This window comes from Lupinus angustifolius, chromosome LG10 (assembly GCF_001865875.1).
Source record: "Lupinus angustifolius cultivar Tanjil chromosome LG10, LupAngTanjil_v1.0, whole genome shotgun sequence".
NCBI lineage: Eukaryota > Viridiplantae > Streptophyta > Magnoliopsida > Fabales > Fabaceae > Lupinus > Lupinus angustifolius.
The window spans coordinates 6288286-6314004 of NC_032018.1; the positions used below are offsets into that span (position 1 = coordinate 6288286).

General features: G+C 34.2%; 2 protein-coding genes across 4 annotated transcripts; one reads left to right on the forward strand and one right to left on the reverse strand.

The window, feature by feature from the left end:
* LOC109358588 (probable cyclic nucleotide-gated ion channel 20, chloroplastic) lies at positions 251–9316 on the forward strand. 2 transcript variants are annotated; one of them, XM_019602901.1, is made up of 13 exons: positions 251–450; positions 1093–1590; positions 2307–2498; positions 2721–2819; positions 3459–3596; positions 4815–5057; positions 5794–6051; positions 6794–6939; positions 7199–7276; positions 7387–7516; positions 8095–8338; positions 8416–8578; positions 9124–9316. In XM_019602901.1, the coding sequence occupies exons 2-13, from the start codon at positions 1114–1116 to the stop codon at positions 9242–9244; spliced, it is 2289 nt and encodes a 762-aa protein (XP_019458446.1). In that variant the 5' UTR covers positions 251–450; positions 1093–1113; the 3' UTR covers positions 9245–9316. The 2 variants fall into 2 exon arrangements, with proteins under 2 accessions (XP_019458446.1, XP_019458447.1); XM_019602902.1 differs by having other exon boundaries at positions 439–526.
* Positions 9395–13827, reverse strand: LOC109358587. Of its 2 annotated transcripts, none has more exons than XM_019602898.1 (5): positions 13330–13827; positions 12720–12781; positions 10516–12639; positions 10306–10387; positions 9395–10116 (listed from the first exon to the last, which is right to left on the reverse strand). In XM_019602898.1, the coding sequence occupies exons 1-5, from the start codon at positions 13436–13438 to the stop codon at positions 9476–9478; spliced, it is 3018 nt and encodes a 1005-aa protein (XP_019458443.1). In that variant the 5' UTR covers positions 13439–13827; the 3' UTR covers positions 9395–9475. The 2 variants fall into 2 exon arrangements, with proteins under 2 accessions (XP_019458443.1, XP_019458445.1); XM_019602900.1 differs by having other exon boundaries at positions 10516–12604; positions 12718–12781.

Below are 25719 nucleotides of genomic sequence, written 5' to 3' on the forward strand. Positions count from 1 at the left end.
GTTTCACACAGAAGTTTCTAAATTAAATTATTTATATTCATGCTGATTCTATAAGTCCTTGAAATATAATTTGGTCAATTACAAAAATATAATTATTTCAGGACAAAATTGTATCTCTACTCAAAATTAAAATTATATTACTAATATGTTTTAATAAGGAATTCAATAGTTTTCTTACAAAAAAATATAGTTTTCTTACTTAACTTGTATTCTTAGTATAAAATAAGAATTTGGTTAATAAATGCCACTTTCACTAGTCATAAGACAGAAATGAAAGTATGAAACTTCATGACTTCACGTTATTTTGACCCTCTTTATATCTGAATTTCGACCTTTTCACACTCATATACCTTCAACTGTGCTTAGTCAAAGTCCCCTTAGTTTTCTCTATTATTACATCACACCACTGACTCAGTCTTTCTTTTCCTCTTTACTTCTTCTGCATTTCAGGCACCCCCCAATTTAATGCCTTTAAGCCTTTAACTTATCACCTTATCAATATTTTTTGGTATTCTGCTTCATACAGGTTTTTACTCCTTTCCCTTTATTTATGCTAACCCTTTTCTTTTTTCATAAACAATACTTAGGTGCTGTGTTTTATGATGCTGTTTTTCAATAATAACATAATAGTTCATTGATGAAAAAAATATAACATAAGTAACAATATCATGCATGTTGTATTGATGAGTTTTGTTAAGACGAGGAAAAGGGACAGTATATGAGGAATTTGGATCCTCTCCAGAAATGGAGAGTGTATTACCATGCTGAGATTATGACATGTGTCAAAAATAAAAATCTAACAATCCTAATTTTAACTAATTTTTTAATAAAATAAATTATAAATCTCATTTCCCTTTGTAATCGGTAGTGGACTGTTCAGTGCTGGAGAGGAGTTGAACTCATATATGAGTTATGACGGTGGAAACTAAACCATCCAAAGTGATATAAAAGAACAAACAAACTTCATTTGAAGAATAATGGAACACATGAGTACAATTTTATGTATGAACCATCAATATTTTATCTCTTCATATAATGGACCTGCAAAATTCAATTTTTATGGTATTTATTTTCAACCTACTATCATGGCAGAAAATTGTAGTTCTGTTGTGAATGAGAGATATGGCTGGTTTTGAGAAGGATGAGGTGCCAATGCTGTCAGACACTCGTCCACAACGATTTGATGAGAGGTATGCGTCTAGGACACGAAGCGTGTCAATTTCTATTCCCATGGAACTATATCATAGGGAAAACAATGTTTTGGGACACACCGGTCCTCTAAGGAGTGAGAGGAAAACTCCCTTTGTGCACATGAGTGGTCCACTATATGTACCTGGAAATCTTGCAAGGCAGAATATAGTAGGAGGAGGGAGCAAAGCAGTGGAAAGCAAGGAAGAAAAGCTTCCATCTGTCGGCGGTGTGGGAGAACATGATTTGAGTAAACACAATGCTGGGAAAAATGAACATTTGCTGAGGTCTGGTCAACTAGGAATGTGTAATGATCCTTATTGTACAACTTGCCCAACTTACTTCAAGCCTACTGAAGCTCAACAAAGAAATTCCAAATCTCATGGTATCTTCGATCCCAAGGTATTCCCAAAAGAGGCCATTCTTTACTTTATTTAAGAAAATTGTGAGTGACTACTATGTCTTGAATTGCATAGGATTAACTTTTTTTCCTAGGCATGGTATTCAATTGATATCTATAAGGACACGGATCACACCATCCTAATGAATGTCAGAATTAAATGAGGATAGTCACAGTAACAGAGATATCTTGTCGAGATACCGTAAACTAGTTTAAATTTCTAACTAGCCTTTGTCAACTAGTTTAACTTTCTAAAAGGCCTTTGGTATCTACCTATGTCACATTAGAAGCCTAAAACATTAGGATTGATTGAAGTGTCAAGAAGTTGGCAATCTAGCATGAATGTTTCATTTAGTATGTCAAATGCAATCTATCTTTTTGAGATGAGAAAACCAGAATCAGATTGTACTACATGAACACCAAGGTAGCATTTCGTATTAGAGTATGAAAGTGTGGAGAAAAATGAATGATCGAATTGAATTTCTCACTGAACAAAGAGTACAACCAGTCTTTATATAGCAAGTTGATTAACGGTTCAACTAACTGAATAATCAACTAGGTACAGAAATGGTTAATATTAAATAACTCTATGATCTAATATTTGGTGGGCAAATAGAACAGAATGGAATGGTACTTATAGTTTGTTGCTTAGGATTACCTTGACAATATTAGCCGCAATTACTTGACATACTTTTTATTCAACATTGAATGTTTTCAGTTCCACAATGCCCTTTATGGTGATGCCAAGGGTTGGGCAAGAAGATTATTGGCTTTATTGAATCCATATGTTCCTGGTGTAATGAACCCTCATACTAAGGTTGTACAACAGTGGAACAAGTTTTTTGCAATTTGTTGCTTGGTCGCAATTTTTGTCGACCCATTATATTTCTTCTTGTTCTCTGTAAAGCAGGTATGAGTCTTTCCCACTTTACATATATTCAATAGTCAAGTTGTACGTAATTAGTTTCTAATATCTGTTGCTCTAATCTTTTCACATCAGATGAGTATATAAATGATATAGAACTGCAATGTTTTACCTTGAGAGTGGAAACTCAGTTTAGAACCTTCACTTCAGTTCCTTACATAATCTATTTGAAAATGTAGCCTAAAACTTCTTGCTTGTTGCATGCAGGATCACAAATGCATTGTAATAAACTGGCCGATGACAACAATACTTGTTTTACTTCGAAGCATGACTGATTTCGTATATTTTATAAACATTATTCTTCAGGTTACTTCTTGGTCACTCAATTTTCAGTCAGTTGTTTCTTTCTTTAATTTGAGTGATTACTTTTCATATATTAATTTTTCTATTTTGTTACTATAACACATTTTCATTTTCTTTCCCCCTCATTGAATGTTCTCATAGAGAAACCTCCTAGTGTTAAATAAAAGGGTTTTTGTTTTCTATTGCTTCATACATAAGGCCTTTCCATCCGAAAATAGAGAGCATAGTAAACCATTAATTTTAAACAAAGGATAGGGATCTTTCTTTCTCAAAGAAAGTGTATCATCGATTTACTGATTTAGATAGGCTTAACTGAAACAATATCATGTGATGCTCCAATCATACGGGATGTGAAGATAGGAACCAAGAAAGGAGAATTGTTGGATGACTTAGAAAGGTACACAAGCATAGTTAAAAAGCTAAACTACCTCATAGTAACTTTCCTGACATTGCATTTTCAGTGAGTAACGACCTCACTCTAAACATTAATAGAAGTGTGAAATATATAAAAAGGAGGCACACTTATTAATAGAATAAATTGCATGTTTTGTAAATTTCAAAGCTGGATTTTTCATTCATAATCCTAAATTGGTACTGTTCTGTGATTCGTACAAGTAATTCTTCCAAGTTGAATCTTTGCAGTTTAGGCTGGCTTATGTGGCTCCTGAGTCTAGGGTGGTTGGTGCCGGGGAATTAGTTGACCATCCTAAGAGAATCGCTCTTCACTACCTCCAGACATATTTTGTCATGGACTTATTTATTGTACTTCCACTTCCTCAGGTAACTTTCTCTCCATGGCTCCATGTCCCTTGCTTATTATAATTTACATGTAATCTAAAATTTTGAGGTATACAAATATACATGATGAGAATAAAGAGTATGGCCGGAATTGCATAACTAACTAGTCTGCATATGTTTGTAGCTAACTAGTTGTTGTTGGATTAAATCTCCAGCGTCTCCCTTTGGGTGTGAAATGAGCTTAACATCCCAACTCATGGCCCTTAACATCGCAGTCCCTCAAAAACATCTAGCCCTTAAGGAAATAAAGTTGCACCTTGACTAACAACTACAGCTTTTGGTCTAGTGGTATGCACTTGATCGTGAATGTGGTATCAGAGCGAGGTCATAGGTTTAAATCCCTCAGGTAACTCTGAGGGTAGGTTGTTGGATTAAATATCCAGCATCTAGTTTTTCACCTAGTGGTAAGCACTTGATCCTCAATGTACAAAATTAATTACAGGAATTAACAACTCCTAAATTAGAGAACTAATTGATCATACACGGCAGTGGACATTGTTGGAGTTTTTAAGTACAGGTCACTAAGTTTGAGGCAACATCTATGTTATAGTAATCACCTAATGAGATATATGTTCTACTCTTTCTATTATATCTTCAATTGTCTTTTATCTTCGAAGTAACAGTTTAACATCATAGTCCCGAAGGTATCCATGTTAAGCAGACTATTAAGCTTGGATTGTTTATACTATATTTTATTGTATAATTCTGCTGTTAAAGTAATTTGGTTTCCTTGGGTGGCTCAGTGCACGAGGCTTTTACATAGTGGGGTTTGGGGAGGGTAGATGTACATAGCTTTACCTGCAAGTGAAGTGACTATTTTCATGATTTGAACTCGTGGACTCTTAGTCACTAAGTAGCAACCTTACTGGCGCTGAGGCTCACCCTTTTTTTCCGGGTGTATAGATATGATCTATTGTAATTACTTTCATGTTATGGATAAGTAATAATGGTTAATAATTTCAGAGATTTAACATCTTGTTTCTCTGTCTCTTTTAAACTCTTTCGAGGCTTCTAGTGTTATGTCATCATTTTTTCAATTCCTATGGTCTGTAATTATTGTCCTCATTGGCATGGAAAATATGTATCCATGAACTTTTGTCTAAGAATAATTACTTTGTCATTTTGTTATATAGATTAAGTGTGGCATTTATATGCACACCAGACACCTTATAATGATATAACTCAGTGAAATACTTGCAGATCATAATATTGTTTGTTCTACCAAAACACATGGGGTTATCAGGAGCAAATTTTGCGAAGAACCTTTTGCGCCTCATGATCCTTTTTCAGTATATTCCAAGATTGTGTAGGTTTTTGCCTCTGGTAATATCTCCAACAGGATTCATATTTGAGTCAGCATGGGCAAATTTCTTCATAAACCTTTTCATCTTTATGCTGTCTGGCCATGCTGTTGGGTCTAGCTGGTACCTCTTTGGTTTACAGGTAGGTGGTCTGCATTCATTTATGTATCTTTTGGACTTTTCTTTCCAGTGAATATCAGCCAATAACCATCACCATCCTCCTCTCCTCCATCATAACATGGCTTCAAGTTAGCAATTAATAGACATATCAGAATAGGACGACCAAATATATGGGTTCTGTTCTATCTTTAGTGTATTCTGTAAATAATAAATCGTCAAATTGGTCCTTCCAGAATGCAAGTGCCATTAACTTGGTCCTGTAAAGAAAAGTGCAACCAAATAGCCTCTCCACGATCAATCGGAAGCACTTGTATCTATGAAGGACCAATTTGATGTTTTACTCATTCGTGAACATATCATGCCATGAAAAGGACTAAAAGTAGAGCAATTTTGGTTCTACACTTCTACTGAAAGGGGTGGAATCAAAGGAAACACTAAAAAGTCTCCTATTTTGTCAATGCGCCAAATGCTACCTAAAGTTTACTTTGGAAAAAAAGGAGATAAGGCCCGATGACATTGTAAGCACATAACTTTTGAAGTGTGTGACTAATCTCAAACCCTAATATTGTGCAATATTGGTAATATGAAATGTAAATTATGTCCAGGCAAAGTGCATAGTCAATTTAACTTAGTAAACAATAGTGAGAGATTAATTTGAGTTGAGGAGTTTTGATGTCTGGTTAAATAAATTGATGGTTGATCTTATCTACCAAAAAAGCAAGGTTGGTCTTCAATTTCTTCTACCTTTCTTATACCAGAGGGTGAATGAATGTCTACGACGTGCCTGCAGCCATTCTCATATTGAAGGATGCATGAAATTCATTGATTGTGGGGATGGAAGTGATGAAAATCATCAATCTATCCCGAATTGGACTCGTTGGAAAAACAGTTCTAATGCAAGTGATTGTTTTACTGAAGATGGATTCTCTTATGGCATCTATCTCAGAGCGGTCAACCTTACTGCAGAACATGATGTTATCACCAAATATGTATATTCCTCATTTTGGGGATTCCAGGTACATCTTTATTTTCTTCTTTCAATCATATCAGTGTTTTTTATTGTGGAACCCACCATGTTACAAGTATGTTTGTGAGCAGTGTGATTTTAGTAGAACTTTGATAATGTCAAGCTTGCTTTGTGGTAAAAATTGACGACACAGTATGTCTAACATATTTTTGTTATAAACTAACAAATTTACGTAGACAAAGAGAAGAAGAATAGAACCTATAACATTATCATTTTAGAACATGAGCAAGATAAGGTGCATGCTTCAATTGATTATCATAATAACATTTTCAGATTTGTAATGCATTTTTTTTTTTAAAAATTGTTCAAATTTGTAACTATAAACTGTTTCTGGGTCTGCACTAACGACTTTTGTTGTTAGGATGAGATGTTTGTTGACATGCTATCAAAACTTAGTAGGCTCCAATCTCCATCCCTGTCATAGGAACTCATGTACAACTTAGAATATATGCACAATAATCCAACTATAAAGATGATACATTTAAATGTGATATATTTTTGCTCTAAACCTGTGAAATATGTAGAGTCATTGATCCAGAAATTCAAAATTGTCATGCTTCCACATTAATGTTATCCTCTGGGAATAACATGCTTCAATTTTGTATGTGGATGGTATACCTTTAACCCACTAGTCCACTACTTTATTGAAAAAAGTACAATTGACTTGATACAAATTTATATAATGGTATGCAATAAATGAAACCTTGTTAATCGTAAACTTATTTTGGCAGCAAATTAGTACTCTTGCTGGCAATTTAACCCCCAGCTATTTTGTTGGGGAAGTCCTTTTTACCATGGCTATCACTGGATCAGGACTTCTGCTTTTTGCTCTCCTCATTGGAAACATACAGAACTTTCTTCAGGCTCTTGGAAGGAGGTAATGTTTCGCTTCATATATGAAATGCCTCTTGTGGCCATTTTTAGTAGATAATTTGATTGATGCCAATGTTAATTTGACTCGAATCTCCAAATTGAATGATTTTTTTACTGGACTAATTAATACTTAATCTAAATAAAAAGTGATGTTAATTTTTCTAATGCCTCTAGTTTCAAATAATCTTTGATAGTTAAGTTTCTGATATTTATGGTCTATAATATGTTTGATTACATTCTATTTCTTTTCCTTTCTCTTTTAGGAGGCTAGAAATGTCACTTAAACAACGTGATGTTGAGCAGTGGATGAGCCATCGGCGATTACCTCTAGATCTGAGAAGGTACACCTTTTCTCATTTTGGTCATACTCATTGCCTCGAAGTATTCCTCGTTCACTCTCCACTTCCTCCTAAAGCAGTATCATTTATCAAATGATTTGGCTGTGATGTAGGAGAGTGAGGCATGCAGAACGCTATAGATGGGCCACAACAAGAGGGGTTAATGAAGAAATGCTTTTGGAGAATTTTCCAGAAGACCTCCAGAGAGACATTAGGCGCCATCTCTTTAAATATGTTAAGAAAGTGAGTACAGCTCCATCTTTGGCACAAATTATTGACTAGTTATATCAATTTAGCATGTCTATGTTTTTTGACCTTTGGTGTCCTTGAGTCACTTTGGACACCGGCTAAGGAGGTATGACTCTCATAGCGCTCATTTTTCCATTCACAAGACTTAAGACCGAGACTTTTCTTAAGGGGAACTGAGCTTCTTCCTTGCCATTCAAACCAACAAGTACTGGTTAGCATGTTTATTTTTTTAGTACTACCAAAGGTATCCTCTCACCCTTTGGGTAAGGGACTAATCCCTTTCGGAATACGTGGCTGCCCCTCCCAACAAGTGTCGCTCCCAGGAATCGATTCCTTGACCTTTTGGTCATCCTGGGGACCTAGCGAGGCCTTACACCACTAGAGCAACACGCAATAGATAATAGCTATTAGTTATGTTGGGTTAAATTTACATCTCAACAAATGCATACCTTTTTGCATTTACATCATGAGATTGAATCTAAATGGTATTAAACAGCCCTGGAAATTGGCCTGCTATGATGATTTGATTCTGTCATAAAAATTGCCATCAACTTATCAAGTATGCACTGCAGGTTCGTATTTTTGCCATGATGGATGAACCTATCTTGTATGCTATCTGCGAGAGACTAAGACAAAAGACATATATAAAAGGTAGCAAAGTTTTATATCATGGTGGTTTGGTAGAGAAGATGGTCTTTGTTGTGCGTGGAAAATTGGAGAGCATCGGTGAAGATGGGATTGTTCCTTTATCTGAAGGTGATGCTTGTGGTGAAGAACTTCTGACATGGTGTCTTGAGCATTCTTCTGTAAACAAAGGTACAGCTAAATTCATAGCATTAGCAATACTTGCTTGTTTCTGAATCATACTACATAGTTAGCAACATAAACTGCAGATGGTAGAAAAGTAAGGATTCCAAGCCAGAGGTTGCTTTGCAACAGGACAGTAGTGTGCTTAACAAATGTAGAGGCATTTTCTCTCCGAGCTGAAGACCTTGAAGAAGTTACTAGCCTTTTTGCAAGATTCTTACGGAGTCCTCGTGTTCAAGGAGCCATAAGGTATCTGGCATTGTGACTTAGCATAATCTGTTTTTTCATCCCATTCTTACTTCATTTAATTATGTTGGGAAATAAGTCTCACATTGACTACCGCATTTCCTTAGGTATGGCTTAAATATCTATTGGACTACTCATTTCATTACTAATTGGTTTTGAGATGAAACCTTTAAAAAAAGTTTTAGCAGTTTTATTAGGTAGATTATAAAATACACGGGAAAGAAGACAACATCCAAAAAGAGAGTGATCTTTATTTTAATTGGCAATAAATGATTAAAATTCAAGAACACTCTAGAGCAGAGGCCTTGAAGTCACATTTTAGTGAATGCATAATTTAGTTGTCAGAATTGAGTATCTATATGCTGCTGCTTGATTTCCACGAAAAAGGAGACTCCCCTTTTAAATTTGTAGTTTTGAATTAATTAAGAGTATTTTTATGTGAAGGTTGTAGAAACATGGCATAATACTTCGCTTGGTCCATTATCCTAGATCTATCTCCTTTTCTAATCCTTAAATGACATTGCACTTTGGTTGCTTCATTATCTTAGGTATGAGTCACCCTACTGGAGATGCCTTGCTGCGACACGCATCCAGGTTTCCTGGAGATATAGGAAGAAATGTCTTAGACGTGCTGACACCTCACAATCAACTGAAACATCAAGGGTTTAGATCACACTGTAACATGTAATGTTTATTAGCCACTATGTATGGAACTGCATCAATATATTATAATTTCACTAGCTTTTGTTGTGACAAAACAAATTTCTTTTTTCCTCCATTATAAATTCAAAGTTGCATTTACAAACATAAAATACAACTACAAAATTGCATTTAAAAAATAAATCACATACAAAAACACGGTTTTATACGCCCCTAGAGCAGCTTTCTTCAGTTCAGTCATCAGTGCATGGTTGTGATATTCAGTCCTCCTTCAATATGTAAAAGTTCTCCAGTGATCTCATCCAGAAGTACACTAAGGATATGCTTTTCTGTATCCCTTATAAGATCATACTTTTCGATAAATGCAAATGTCTCATCATTCCAACCTAAATCCCACATGCAGCCTATTTCCGGATCTTTATTGTAGACATCATTTTCAAGCATTTTAGGTAGGCAGTCCTCAACATCAACTTGGAGACTTCTGTTCCTTCCATAGAATTTTAGTTTCTCCATATCCTTATTCAGCTGTCTAACCAAGTCATCGAAGGATCTTACGTTCATGGTACTGATTGATATATTTGAATATGTGTGAGCTTTGAGTTCCTGCCGGATCCCCTTTCGTTTCATCACTTCATAGCCGCAGTCTAATATCAATTTTCTGCCTTCATCTTGATTGTCAGAACCACCATTCTGAAGAACACTAAGTGGAATTTTGAGTCTGAAAAGTGCTTCTGCAGTGTTGATGAATAATTGACTCATGACCAAAATCCACTTGAGGCAGTTTTCACCATCCGTTAGTGGCTTTTGGATGCTTATTTCAGAAATAGTACAATTTTGTAGTTGAGAGTGCTTATTAATGCCCATTCTATCTTCATGAATTCCTGTCATATTAGAGAAATATAGTAGATGAATTAAAGATTTATGAGTGTATGAAAGATGAATGAAGATGATGAACTAGATCTGGTAAAGAGATCATAGTCATTTCTTAAAATTCTAGGTAGCATAACAAGAGATGCTATTTTCTGCATTAGGAGAGCGAACTTTGAATTTAAAATCATAGTTATACTCACCATGTACTCTATGGTCTGCAACTTCACCACTCTTGAATCCTTCATCTATTGCCATACCTAATGATTGCACATCTTCATAATGCTGAAAGTTCAACAATCTTTTGTTAGCTTGCAGTAAATTAGTATTTATTTTTCTTTTCGGAAGAAACTGTTTAACTAAGTTTTTCTCACAGTGTGAGACAATTTTATGTTCTTGTAAACAGATCTTACCGAAACATTGGAAACTAAAGCTACCGAATCCTGTAGCCTTTGAAGTTCTCTTCCACCAGAACTGTATAACATAGGAGCTAGTTCAGATTTTTTTTGTTTCTGGCTCCTCACATCCACTGGTTCAGCTACTGAATCATTGGAGCTGCTAATGATGTGTGCATCTGCATCTTTGGACATGGTTACCCTTTCTTCCTTCAAGACATTGAATTTGTCAGGTTCTTTATGTCTCCCTTCTTGCAAACTAGGAAACTGTTTTTTTCCATCTTTGGTGATGCCATTTCTTCTAGTCAACACTTGATCAATCTTTCCATGCATGTCCACTTTTTGCTTTCTGGTATTCTTTATCTTGTTGCTGGCCAGTTGATGAACAGGATTTTCATTCATCAGTGTTTTGATGCCCTGGATTCCCTTAACTCGATCAAATTCTCGATCTCTTGGATAGGAAATTTGACCTGGCTTCCTGTTGATAATTTCTTTTACTTTCTCATTTGCGCTATTGGAGGCGTCATCTCTGACTACATCTTCATTGTCATAGTGACTGCTTTCCAATTTCATAGGAGCAATATTTTCTCCACATTTTTTCTTAAATGGGGTGGCTTGTTTTATGGGTAGCTGCTTCTTCTGAGGATTGATTAACTGATTCTTGAATGCCATTTCACTCCTTCCTTGTGGTCTTGTCTCCAAGAACATTGATTCTCCCCTCGGCTGTTCTCTATGATTCTTTTCTTCTTGAGACCCATTTTTGGAGAGCTTGTATGGCTTTTGGACTCCAAGATTGTTCCGAGACTTCTTTTCGTTGTTCATGATGTGCTTGTTTGCATCTGTTTTTTCTGGTCGGATAGTATTTTTATTGATTTCTTTTTCTTCCTGGAACAAATATTTAACTTGTGATCTTTCATGCACTTGTTCAAGCATATTATTTAGAACTAGATCATTGGTGATGCCCTTTACCGTGCCTCCTTTCTCTTCCTTTTTATTTGTGTAATCTTGTTTTCTTCCATTCTTTTGACTTTCTCTAATAAGATTCTTTTGAGAAGAACTATAGTTATGATTTTCATTTTTTATGCTCGCCTTCTCAAAGGCTTTATCTGCACCAAACATCAACTTCTCATCCCGAGTTGCAGGCATTTTCAAGGCTTCTATATCCTTTTGGTTTTTTATAGGTACTGAATTTTCTGTTTGTTTGTTCTTCAGTTCTTCAGTCTTCTTAGTGCTTCCTTTTGCAGTATGGTTTCCTTCTATTTTCTGCTTATAATTATAACCGGAATCCACTTTCTCTGGGAGGTTGTCCAGTCCCATTAACTTGGCTATTACATTTGGAATTCTTCCCCTCTCTGTGTTGGATTGTACTGGCATTGTATGGCTTTTCCGTTCTGAAACAGCATTGCGGTCGCTAGAGCGCTTATTAGGAACTTCCGTCTTCGCATTTGAGTTTCTTCCTTCCTTAGAGTAGGTAACAGTAACTGGCCTCTGCATGTAAATAGCCTTTCCAACTTGTTGCGTGTTTTGAGAATGTTTTGAGGGCTTATCAAAAGAGAAAATCGGTCTTGCTAGTTGCTTTTGTTCAGAAATGATTATACTTCTATCTTCATCATCATTGTCGTCCTCTAATAGTACGATCCGGTTTTTCTTATGCGGAGTAATCATAAACTCTGAACCATTATGCAGGTCTACTACCATCTTGAGAGAGTCTTCCAAATCAATAGCTCCTTGTAATAGTTCCTTTGCAAATTGTAATGAATATGTATCCATGTTTAGACCATTGGAACATGCTCTCAATATCTGGTTTAGTTTCAATGCACCTTTTGATATCTCATTTATCTGCAAAGGGGAGAGAGTAGGATAATGTGTAGTTGAAGTTAGTTCCCTATCCAAATTACTTGGTCTTTCTCTTATGTTGAATTCCATTGTTCCCTTTTTTATTTGGTTAAGGAAACCCATAATTGAGTCACCAGTTTTTAGTTTTGCTCCATTCTCAAATGCAAAAGCTAGGGACACTGACATATCTGAGTTCTGACCTTTCCCAAATGGAACAATCTGATTTGAAACTTGTCTTGAGTTTGGTGATCTTTGACTTCTACTAGACTTATTCAGCATCAGAATCTCCCCAGTTCTAGAACTAACCTGAATTTCAATTAATCTTTTGACTAAATATTGTTTTTGTTATATGCTTTAAATTTATATGATGAGTGATACAGACTTACAATTTCATTAGCTTTTGTATTTCTGGATCCTCTGTATGTTTGCTTGGTGTAAGCATATGCATCTGTTTGGATATGTTTAGAAAATTAGACCACATAAATACTTTTGCATAGCATGGAAATTCAACTTTGGAAGTGCAATTGATGCTAGCTACCCCTAGGATGAATATATTAGACCAGCTACTATATCATTGTTTACAACACAGAGATGAAGAACTGCCAACAAAGACTAGGTAAACAAACCAAAAGTAACAAGCAAAAAAGGCTCATTGACATTGAAAAGCTGTTTTCTTGTGTGAAGGAAATTTCTGAGCTCATACAGATGCTACACAAAATGACTCTAATACAAGATATAAATTAATATAAGAGTCAAGTAAAAACCCAAATCTTAAATCAAAAGTGTGAAATAACATTTAAAAAGTTAACACGAATCACTGAAAACATAACAAAATACTATCATTTATTTACTGATTGTGACATTTCTATTTATAAGTACAGTTAGTTGTATTCGAAAGTGATGAATACAAATAAATATATGTCATAACTCATAGATATGATAACTATTTCGAATTTTCCATGCTTCATATAATGAGAATCTTATATTGAAACTTACCTATAGGCAACTGGTGAGATTGGTTTGACCTCTGAGATGAACCCATTTGTTCTTTCCTTAGCCTAAGATCATCCAAAAGCTTCTGTGCAAAATCTGATCTTTTAGCCATTTTCTGTCTCTTAAACCTCTAACACTATAATCTTCAGCATGGAATAATTAACAAAGTTTGTGGCAATGTGTTGTTATTATTAAGCCTATTTCTACCACATATAAGAGAATAGAAATGTTGTAATGTTCTCTTAATGGTTGAGAGGATACTATCAAAGTTGGGTGAGTAGTGAAGTCTTTCATCAAGTAATACATTGAATATGTGAATAATATTTGTGACACTGAGAAAGATTGACGTGAAAGTTATGGGTCTTTTATCTTTCTATCACTCACTTAGTGCGTGTATGTTGGTGTAAGCATCTAACTTTTATTCTATTCCAAGCAATTCCATGAGGTGAGATCTCAACCTGGGTGCTTCTTTTCTAAGTTTCTTTTATTATGTGCCACTTTTATATTCATGCTCTTTATATTCATTCCTTGATAGGCTCATTCAACTTTACAACATTGCATTCATCATAGATACAGAGAATAAAGTATTTCTTAATCTTATTCCGCCACTAAAATCATCATATGTGTTTTATTTAGTTTTTTTCTATAAAAATATTTTTTTTAAAATGTATACATATCATATATATTTAATGGCCGAAGGATATAATTTATATTTTGGTATGATAAAATATTTTATTCTCGTGATAAAAAGATAACTTAAACTCTGTAAATCCAAGAATACATGAGATTGGTATTTAGATGCACATTCATGAAGTGGTGTCTCTTTTGTTACATGTAATTGGTAATTTTACTATTGAATGTTCCTTCTTAAAAATGTGACTCTGATCTCCAAAACATATTTTATGACAGAAACGTGTTTTATGAGAATAGAGTAACAATAAAGATATTTCATATGACAATAAAGTGTATCTAAAATATTATATTATGTCAAAGATTATTATCAGTGATATTGAGATTTGAGAGTGATAAACACACTTAAAATGAGTAGTTCCTAAGGGGTAAGAGATATTAGTAGGAATAAGATTCCTCTCCCATACTGGACGATCGAGTTACTTAGAATGTGAGGGATGATTTTTTTTAAAACTATTTAATTTAAAAATAAACTAAAATCTGAACCATTAAAAATTTATTTTTGCGACATGTTATAATTTGAAATATGTACTGGTCTCTCTTGTAATGGAGAGGAGCCAGACCCTATCGGTAGATATATTTCAGCTTACTGAATTTTTAAGATTAGTGTGTTACATTTTCATTAACAACAAATATTAACTTGAAAGTTTGGAAGTGAGAACTCCACTTTTGAAAACATTACTCCAAAATAAAGTCTTTATTGAGGGATTGAACTAATAATTCAATATTTCGCTTCCGAATTTCAATTGATATATTTACATATTTATTCATTTAAATTCTCGATATGAAAACATTTGAAATTAAAAATAATTCATTAAAAAGTATACCGTAATTGTATAGCATGTTATAAAAAGATGATAAACTTTGTCATCATATTTTATATCCATATCTTTCCTTCTAACAATTCCACCTCAGTGGTAAGTGGTAACTTTCAAATCTAACTCTGAAGTAGTAGCCACCATAATCATAAAAGCGACCCTTATACTTCAACTAGTGCACAATACATAATAAAAATAAAGTTTTGGTATCAAGATTTTAATTTTTATTTTAAACTAAATATTTTAAAAAACTACCCCTTCTCACTTTCTCAATACAGGAGAGAAATCGAGTTCAATAGACAGACATCTGACCCATCTAGAATTTCGGATTTCTTTTAAATAAGTGAAAAAAGCATAGTAAATATCGAAATCTGATTTATTTTTCAGTCTAGCAGTTTCTCTAAAAGACAAGCTAGATGATCCATCAACATTTAACAATCAATATGATACGAATTAAAGTATGCTTATATTATTCGTTAAAAAACTCATATTAGGAAATATGACGAATAAACCTTGTTTTTATTTTAAATTACAGTTCTTAAAATATAATGCGAGCTTAAAGTGGGTTAAAATATTAATAGTTACTTTACTCAGATATTAACTAATTATAGAGGACTATATTCCTATTTTATTGTTTTACACTTGAGCTTATTTTAGAGTAATTTTTTTCATTTTTTGGTATTAACGAAAGTCTTCTCATCTATCAATATGGAAAATGTATAATAGTGGTAAGCAAAATCAAGATTCAATTCTATATTGTCGATGTTTCTTCTTTTCAACATGAATATTCCTACTTTCAATGAGAAAAATGAAATGGATGATGTACATGTCACTCGTAATGATCATCTTAAGGTTATGGTAAAATTTTACTACTTGACCACAATATAAGTATAATTTAGGTTATGTTAATTAGTCTGATTTATTAGTTAAGGCTAAAGTCATATTTATAAACTAAGTTTAAAGCATGTTATAAGTTATCTTATGCTTGATATTCATCTTTCTTTTTTTTGTCTAAGCAGCCCTGTCACAAGGATATCCCTCAACGGAGTAGTGAACCGGATACCGTGTCAATGTGTTACAATTAGTTATGGTTCAGGGCCTAGAAACCTTATTCTCTAATGAGATGAGTTTAGAATAAATAATATAAGATCAATTATCAAGTGAACTACTAACAAGATGTTGATATAATGATATAAGGTCTCACTGGATCTCCAAGGTTGAAAGTTCTGTTCCTGGGAGCCATGAACCACAAAATGGACTAATTCCTTACCCAAAAAGATGAGAGAATATTTTTGGCAATAACAAAAAAAATTATAAGTGAAGTATACAATGTCATAATTGCTTCATCAATCATCAATATGCATACGACTAGCCTAATTATTAATAATTTCATATATAGTCCATGTACCCTTTTTTTTTAAACAATAGTGCCTAAGCACCGAAGAAATATATTAATAGGAAGAGAAGAGAAACAAAAGAGTACACATTACATGTATTTGAACCTATAGTTAGGGAGACCTAACCAATTCCTAGAACAATCATAGCTTATGAAATTAGGATTAGAATTCCACCAAGTGAAGGACTTGGAGGAGGTTCCAAATTTAGCCAGCTTGTTGGCACAAACATTTCCTTCCCTATAGATGTGTGAAATTTTCAAGCTTATTCTAAACAGCAATTTCTTACAAAGAAATGTCCACCACTAAAAATGTCCACCACTAAGGATGAATCACACTTCATCCATAACACATGCCAACCTTTATTATAAGCTAAGTCCACAGCCAACATGGTCGAGCTTAACTCAACAAAAAGAGAATCCTTAATCCATAGTAAGCAGCAAAACAAGCAATGCAATCCCCAGTAGCATTTCTAAAAATTCCACCACCCCCTACATGGCCAGGAGAGCAAAGGCTACCCCATCAGTATTCACTTTCATCCAACCCAACATTGGAACTTGCCAAATGACCTCCACCATTCTAGGACTTCTGTGATTGATTTGAATATCAAGACTTCTAATAATTGTGAAGTCCATGATGGAAGAATTGGACCAAGATGAGGATAGCTTACTAGATAAGACAATGTCCAATCTGAGATTGGTAAATACCCTGTTAAGTGCTACTGTACTGTCCTCAAATCTCATTTTGTTTCTAGTGTTCCAAATTTGGCTGATTGCTAGAATTAAGGGTGAGCATAGGTCGGGTTGGGACTGGTTAAGGTTTGTCCTTATCCGGCCCTAAATATTGGTCGGGTCACTTTTTTGAACCCAGCTCTAGACCCGAAGCTAACCCGACCCTAAATAGCGATCGGGTCAGCCTTTAAACCCGACCCTAGACCCGATTGAATATAATGCATACTCATTTGAGATAAAGACTTCTCAATATTATTTATTATTATGAATATGTAGTTTGATATATAAAATGATATATGTAATATTATGGAAAAATTAAAGAACAAATGATAATTTCGACCAAAATGGTATCATTACTCTATACACATTTGAGTAAAAACACATACAAACATGATGAGCGAGTGACCCTAAGATGGGTCGGGTCATGTTTGGTCCATACCTGACCCTAAATATTGACTGAGTCTATTTTTTGAACACGAATTCGGCCCTAGACCCGATCAGACCCGACCCTATTCTGACCTAATCATGATCGGGCCGTTCCTAGTGAGCGGGTAGGGCCGGGTCCTGCTCATCCCTAGCTAGAATGATGCAAGAAAGAAGAATGTCTTTCACTTGAGGACTCCAACCAAGATTGCAAGTGCCAAGAAGAGCTTGTATGGATGAAGTATTAATGGTGCAAGAGAACATGTTACCTTTCCAATTCCAAATATGAATAGCCAACTTGTAGGAAAGGAAGATATGATTAGAGGTTTCTAAATTACAGTTACAAATACTGCACATGGAGACTATTTGGCAACCACGCTTATTAAGATTTTCATCAGTAGACATTTTGTTATGCAACCATCTCCAAGTGATAAATGATTTAGAAGGAGGAATGACTCTTGACCGGATACTCTTAAACCAACTCTGCTGAGGAGCAATAGGAGTGCAATGTAAATAAGCATCTTTAAAGGAAAGGATACCATCCCTAGAGTTTTGCCAAATGACTCTATCATTGGAGGTTGTAATTGTCGTTTGAGTAATTTGGTTGCAGACTTGGTGATATGAGGACATAAAGTTGTTTGGAATTATCCATTTATTACCCTGAGTGAAGTCCACCATCTTAGCATTAAGTGATGAATGCTAGGACTCATGAATGTTAAGGATGTCAACCAAAGGATCCCCTAATCAATTATCTTTCCAAAAATTAGTGTTCTTGCCATCACCAATCAAGCATAGGGAATTGTTCTGAACAATTGACCAATTTTGCTTAATTCTATGCCAAATTGAGGACTTGATGTATCTAGATGAAGGTTGAAAGTGTGAACCAAATCTGTCTCTGTAAAAGCGGGCCCAATCCTTCTTGGAAGATAGCATCAACCAGGTTAACTTTAGCAATCCAACTTTGTTCATCATTTTGACAGATCTCAGCCCCAAGCCTCTCTCCTTTGTTGTAATGCAAATGTTCATCCACTTAACCGTGCAAATTTTCCTGACCTTAGTGTCTTCAACCTAATAAAATTTCTAATTTTCTTGTCTAAGTCCTTGATCAGTTGAATTGGTCAGGCATAGAAATGAAAGATGTATGACAATATACTATGGACCATTGATCTTGCCAGTTTCACTCTGCCCATGATATAGAGACAAACTCCCTTCCAATTTGCCAACTTCTGAGAAATTCTATCAGCAATAGATTGTAAATGCAGTTTCTTGGGTTTGCCTTTGAACAGTGGAGTTCTCAAGTACATGAAAGGTAGAGTATCAGGAGAGTAGCCTAAGAAAGATGTTAGCAAAACAATTTTCCTAGGAGAAGAATTCATAGTGTAGAACTTGCACTTTGAAGCATTGATTATTTGGCTAGTGTTTTGTGCATAATCCATTATTAGTTGATTTAAGCAGATGATTTCCCTTTTGATGCCCTAGCAAAAAATTAGAATGTCATCAGCATACAACACATGGCTTGGAGTTCTCAGATTAGCAGGACTAGAAATTGTGCTAATTCTCCCTTCATTAACAAGTTTAGATATCCCCCTACCAAAGACATTTTTAGCAAGATAAAACAATAAAGGGGAAATTGGATCTCCTTGTCTAACTCCTCTCTTGCAATTGAAATAGCCCACATTTTCCCCATTTATACTGACAGAAAGCTTAGCAGAAAGAAGGATCACCCTGACCCAATTGATGAATTGATGATTGAAATCAAAAGCCTGAAGAGTTTGAAGAAGAAAATCTCAATCCATTGTGTCAAAAGCTTTTCTAATATCCAGCTCTAAAATCATATTGCCTCCAAAGGTTTTGTGGTCCAAAAGATTGGTTGCTTCATAAGCAAGGCTAATGCAATAAAAAATATGCTTGTCTTTCAAGAAACCTCTTTGTTGTGGAGACACAATTTTAGCTGCAATTGTGGCCAATCTATCAACAAGCACCTTTGTTATGATATTGAATTGAAAGTTTGCCAATGCAATAGGCCTGAAATCCTCAACTTTATTAGCACCTGGAAACTTAGGGATGAGAGCTATGTTGTTGGCATTCATGTTTGGTAAGTTCCATCCCTGAGAGAAGAATTGCAAGATAGAATTGCAAACATCCTGCTCAACAATGTCCTAATAGATCTGATAGAAACAACCTCCAAAACCATCAGGACTAGGGGCCCCTTCACCTTTCATAGCAAACACTACACTCTTAATTTCCTCCCTAGACGGTCTGTTGGTAAGCATGTTATTATCAGCCTCATCAACCAAAGAGGGAATTACTGACTGAATTAAATATGAAGTAGTTGTTACATATTTAGTTGCAAATAAATCCTGGAAGTAACTCAACACATGATTGCCAATTTCATCAACATCAGTAAGAATTTTGTCTCCATCATTCAAGACTTTGTATTATGTCAAATCTTAGTGATTTTATGAAAGAAAGCAGTATTTCTATCCTCATTGGCATGCCACTCACATCAAGCCTTTTCTTTCCAGAAAATCTCCTCCGTATTTAGAGCCTCCAATAGATTTCTTTGAGCTTCTTCTTCCTGTTCCCTAAGATCCTGATCATCAGTAAGCATTTCATTTTGGATTGAATCCACAACGAACATAACATTTTTAACATTAAGTTGAATGTTGTCAAAGACATCATCATTCCAACTTTTAAGCCCTTTTTTGATAATTTTGAGCTTCTGAGAGAGAATGAACATTGGACAGCCAACAATTCTTGTACCCCAAGCCTCATTAATTACCCTTCTACAATTCAAATGCAAAGTCCACATTTTATGAAACTTGAAAGTTGACAGCCTTTGTTGGTTGACCATCTTAGAGCAAATCAAGAGAGGATGATGATCAGAAGAGACCCTGGGAAGGGTGCAACAAGAAGTATGAGACCAATAATTGATTCAGTTATCATTACAAAGAGTCATATCTAACCCCCTTTCGGTGAGAGCCAAACTTCTTCTTATATTAGACCAAGTGAAAGGATACCCTCTAGATGTCAAGTGAATGAGGTTGGCACAATCTGTAAAAGCCTTGAACTTCTCAAAGGGAAGTCTTGTAGGAAGTCTAGAACCCTTGCATTCATGAGCTCCAAGAACAACATTGAAATCACCAAGGCAACACCAAGGACCATAGGTGGTTTGCATTATAGATTGGAGCTCAAGCCAAAGATTTCTTCTGAGAATATAGCTAATATGAGCATAAACTACATTGACATTGATGTCTTTTCCCTCTATGATGATAGCAATAGAGATTTGTTGGGCAGAATTAGAGATAATTATAGGATCTAAACCAGTTTTGCATAACCCCCATAAATTTGGCAAAAGATTACCCATCTCATTAGTAACAAAGAGAGTAAGGTTTAAGTCAGTCCAGAAACTATTATTTATTGCAACTGAAGAAATTAAAGGCTCAACAAGAAACACCAAATCATGCTTATGAACAAGACACAATTTTTTAAAAACCAACCTTGTGTTAAGGTTTCCTAATCCTCTACAATTCCAGAAGATAATTTTCATTGAGTACTCTGGATATGACCACCCCTACGATAAAGTGAACTCTATCATGGCTTCCCCCTTTCCTCAGTTTTTTCTTTTGAGATTTACTTAAAACTATTGTGAAATTATTTTCCTCCTCTTGAGCCTCTTCATTCTCTTTCCAGAGCCTACCAACAATCCTTATATCATTAGCTGCTACAAGGTTTGAAATGTCCTCAGTTTATTGAACTATGAACTCCCCTCCCAAATCCTGCTGAAAAGGGATGTCATTCTCAAGCGAAGAACACTGAACCAAAGTTTCATTTACAACTCCCATACTATATTCTCTTCTCAAGGGAATTTCAGGTGTGAGAGCAACTCTTTCCATCTGGTCAATGTTTATATCCTCCCTGTTTTCGATCTCCAACTCTATGGTTAGATCATTAACCTTAGCTATCTCTGGGATAAGGATTTTCTCCTGCACCTTCTTCTTATGTTTTGGTACCTTCTCAGCTGCATATTTCTTGGCTTTACGGAAGTTAGAAAACAAATGTCCAATGACATTGCATCCAATGCACATTTCCGGTAGATTTTCATATTGAATACCCACAAAGAAAGCAAAGCCTTCCATTTCAACTAGGATTTGTTCAGGAAAATCTGCCTTGAGATTTATTTCCACCAACACTCTTGCAAAATAAACAAAGCATCTATTGTTTGTTGCTCCATCCAATGAGATTGGTGTTCCAATACCACCAACTAAGGAGAAACTTATCTTAGGACTCCAATATTTCTAGGGCAAACCGAGAATCCTAACCCAACTTTGCGAATGGGTCTGCTTTTGAATGCTAAGATTAAAATCCGAGGTCCAGAGTAACATTCTAAGCACACCCGACTTAAGATTCCAAGACCCGATAGAGCATATCAATCTCATATCTTCGAGAGATGAAAAAGAGAACTCATAGAATCCTTTGCCTAGAGATAACATGCTCCATTTTCCTACCATATTCCACATATTTGTTAGCTTAGCTTTTAGATCCGTAAACTTCATGGGTGTATGCCCCTTAGTTAAGATAATCCTACCATGAAGATGTGACTTGCATCTTTGTAGACCAGCTTGTTACTCAGATTCCGAAATTCTTATAGCCACCGCATCACCTTTTATGCAGGGTTGAGGCAATTGAGAGAAAGCAATATCACATATTTACCCAAGAACTTGTGCAAATGTTTTTTTTTGGGTGGAGGAGTTTCAGCTGTCTTTTCATCATGTGCTTGATTAGTTCCTTCAAGGAAGCTCCAAAGAATAAATATAGTCGCCATTTGTAAAGAAGATCCAAAAAGCTTGGAATGGAATCTCCAAGAAAATTGGAAGTTGGAACCCTAACAGAGCATACTTCTTAAGAGATAAATGAGGATAGATCTCCTAGTACCCTAGCGTAGAAAAAAAGTCAAATATGTTCTGCAATTGTCATTAAAAAGTGTTTAGAATTTTTTGTTATTTTTAAATGTTTAGATTTCAACATATATCGGGATCCATTGATATTTTTTAAATAAAATGCGGAAATGATGAGGCAATTTGGAGAAAATCCAACTGGGGTGTCCTTTCATAAACGCATAAATTAAAAAGGATATGCTCACCCCTCCCCAAAAAATAGTCGATTAAAATGTTCTCCTAATTTTGTACCCAGAAAATGTTATCTTATTTTTTATCACCAGGAATTCTACCACTCTGAGAAAAGGTATGTATTTTCTCAATGTCGGAAATGCTATTTTTGAAGTATATTTATTTTTGATAGCAGCTGCCCAAAATCTAGTAGTTTTTAATCTAAATTGTCGGATGCTAATATATAATGGAAGGATAGGAATGAAAATTTAACTTTTCTTCTTTTACAGCATATTTCCTACCAAAATTTATAGAATGTTTATGTTGTTGGTTTCCTATCACTTTTTTTTATTATAGTGATGATATTTTGATTATTGGCAATTTTTATTTTGGAATTTGCTCAAATAATTCAGTCGGATTTTAGTTTTTATTTTATATATTGTTAATCTTTTATTCCCTAATCAAATTATCAAGACCTAAAATATAATTTTATTACCTTCCTTCCTTGTAAATTTTGTTTTTCTCTACTTATATATATACTTTATCTGGAAAAAAATGGAATTGTATCTCACATATTTTTTACTAAAATTTTGATTAAGAAAATAATTCCAATATATTTTTTGTCCATGGTGTAACTAATTATCAATTAGGGAAAAAACACAAAAAGACCAAAAAAAGTTAAGGGATTACAATTTCTTTAGTTTTGAGCAAAAATAGTTTGTCTGTTTTGATTTTGAAGAGTAAGTCATTTGAATTACATATATAGACAGAAAGTGATGGGAAAAAGGAATTATACGAGATAGGATGGATAATATGATGGAGAAGGAAACTAGACATAGAAAAAAGGTAAAGTACAAACAGTGAAAAGTGTTAAAAAAGGAGAACATTTATATTATAAATTAATGAATCACTACTAACATCGTAAGATTATTTAATAATTATATTCTTCAAATTACAAAAAAAACATTATCATATATAATTAAACAATAAATAAAAATTTCACTATTATAAAATGTCACAAATAAGTTAAAAATGTTGTCAAACAGTATATATATATATATATACATATATATATATACATACATATATATATATATATATATACATATATATATATATATATATTATGTTTTAATTGCAACAAAAACGCACAAGTTTAATTAAAAGTTAATTAAACAATGAAAAATTTGTTATGACATAAGTTAAAAATGACAAACATAACTACAAATAAGTTAAAAACATTTGATTTATTTATCTCAAAATGACATTGTTTTAGTTGTCTTTAAAAATTTTTGTCTCTATCGGTTCAACTAGTCCGACTATCCGAATAAATGATTTTAGGCTTAAACTAACCGACACAAACCAATTTTAATGCAAGACTGATCACTTGAGAGGCTCAAACTGATCACGTGTCCGATTCACGGTTGAACTACTAGCCAATATGAGTCGAGTTTTATAACAATACGGTGAAACTAACTCTAAAACTAATAGTACAAATGAAAATAATATCTTGAGCCATAAACAAGAGACAAACAAATAAGTTTGGCAAAAACAGGTTTGCATTTTTCTCTATCCATTGCAATCGTGAAATTCTTGTAACCAAAAAAAATTGTGAAATGCTTTAAAAGCTAGCCCACCCATCATTTACACATTTTATTACTTCTCTCAATCAAGAGGCAAACCGAAAAGTTGGCGAAGTGAATAACTAAGATCGTGGGTGGTGTGTAAATTAAAGAGTTGGATAACCATCTATGAGGGTGGGTTCCAAGTTAATAAAGAGTAAAAAGGACCAACAATGAGTTGGTCTTAGTGTAAGTTTTTGCTAAATCCTAGGATAACAAAAATGTAAATAATTCAATTCCTAAGAAAAACAGGTATTATAAAAAACAAGGACATTTATGTATCTTAAAATGGTTTAGTTCCTTACTCATAGAATATATTTATTACTACTAAGGAAAAAAATAGGAAGGAAACAAGTTGATCACCCAAATAAATGAAAAAGAATATCTACAAATCTTTTAAATTGAGCAAAATAATAAAGATTTGATACAAAATTGATACAAATAATAATGAGATCCAAAGTGAAAATAAATGGTCTTCCCACCACCCATAATCATTGTTTACTCCAAACCTAGCCTCTCTTTTTTCTGCCTGAAAAGAAAAATAATTATACTCATCTATCTCCAAACTCATTCAGCACAAGGATTCATATTTCTTTCCAAACTCATTATCACACTCTCTTTTTCAGATCATCATGTCATTAGATATTTTCACTTTCAACCAAATAGCAACACCATCACCACAATCACCAAGAAATATATAGTAACTGAAGTCAAATTCACCGTCATAGTTATAATCCACCATCACCTGCCGGAATTATCAACCACCGTGAAGCATAGTCCAGAACCGCCGCATAGCTCCATCGTGCAACTATAAACCGCAGAAACTCCTCTTCTCAAGCGATCTCAGTGAAACCACCATTCTGTTCTGCGAACGTTTTCTCTAATACGTTTGTTCTGAGGTATATCTCTCATGATAGAAATAAAAAATAGAAAATATTCCTAAATTATAAGAGTTCAAGTCAAAGTTAAAGTTGTTAGATGTATAAATTCAGTCTTCTATATTGGGGTTGCATTTGTAGTTGTATTTGCAGTAATTGTAGAAAAAATACGACAGATATAGTTATGAGCACAATCTCCACTCTCAAAAATACGATATTGCAGCAACACACAATAGAAATTTTTTTGTTGGTGTGATATTGAATATATCAAAATAATAAATAAAAAAACTTTTGAATTAAAAGGGATTTATGTCTTGCACAGTTGCACCAAAAAAAGTATTTATTAACCACAAATGTTTTTTTTTTAAATATTGACTTTGAGTTTCTTATTATACCCAAGGAATTATTTTAAGTTATCTTAATTCGTTGGGTATTATATGTTATGTTGAGGGGTAAATTCAATATTTTCAAGTTATTAAAAATCACAGTAACTTCTGATAATCTTCTTAGGAAGAGTGTACTATTTTTAGGTTAATCTTCTTATCCATAAGCCACTCACGGATCTAAATGTTTTCACAGACGGAATATTTGAAAATTTTACAAGTTTTCCAATTTTTGCTTTCCAAATAATATTGATGGTAACAACTTCTGGATCGCTGCATGGTAAATAATGAGTAGCTTAGCTCTCTTTGATGCATCTGTTGTTTCATTTGTTAATAACTTAATATA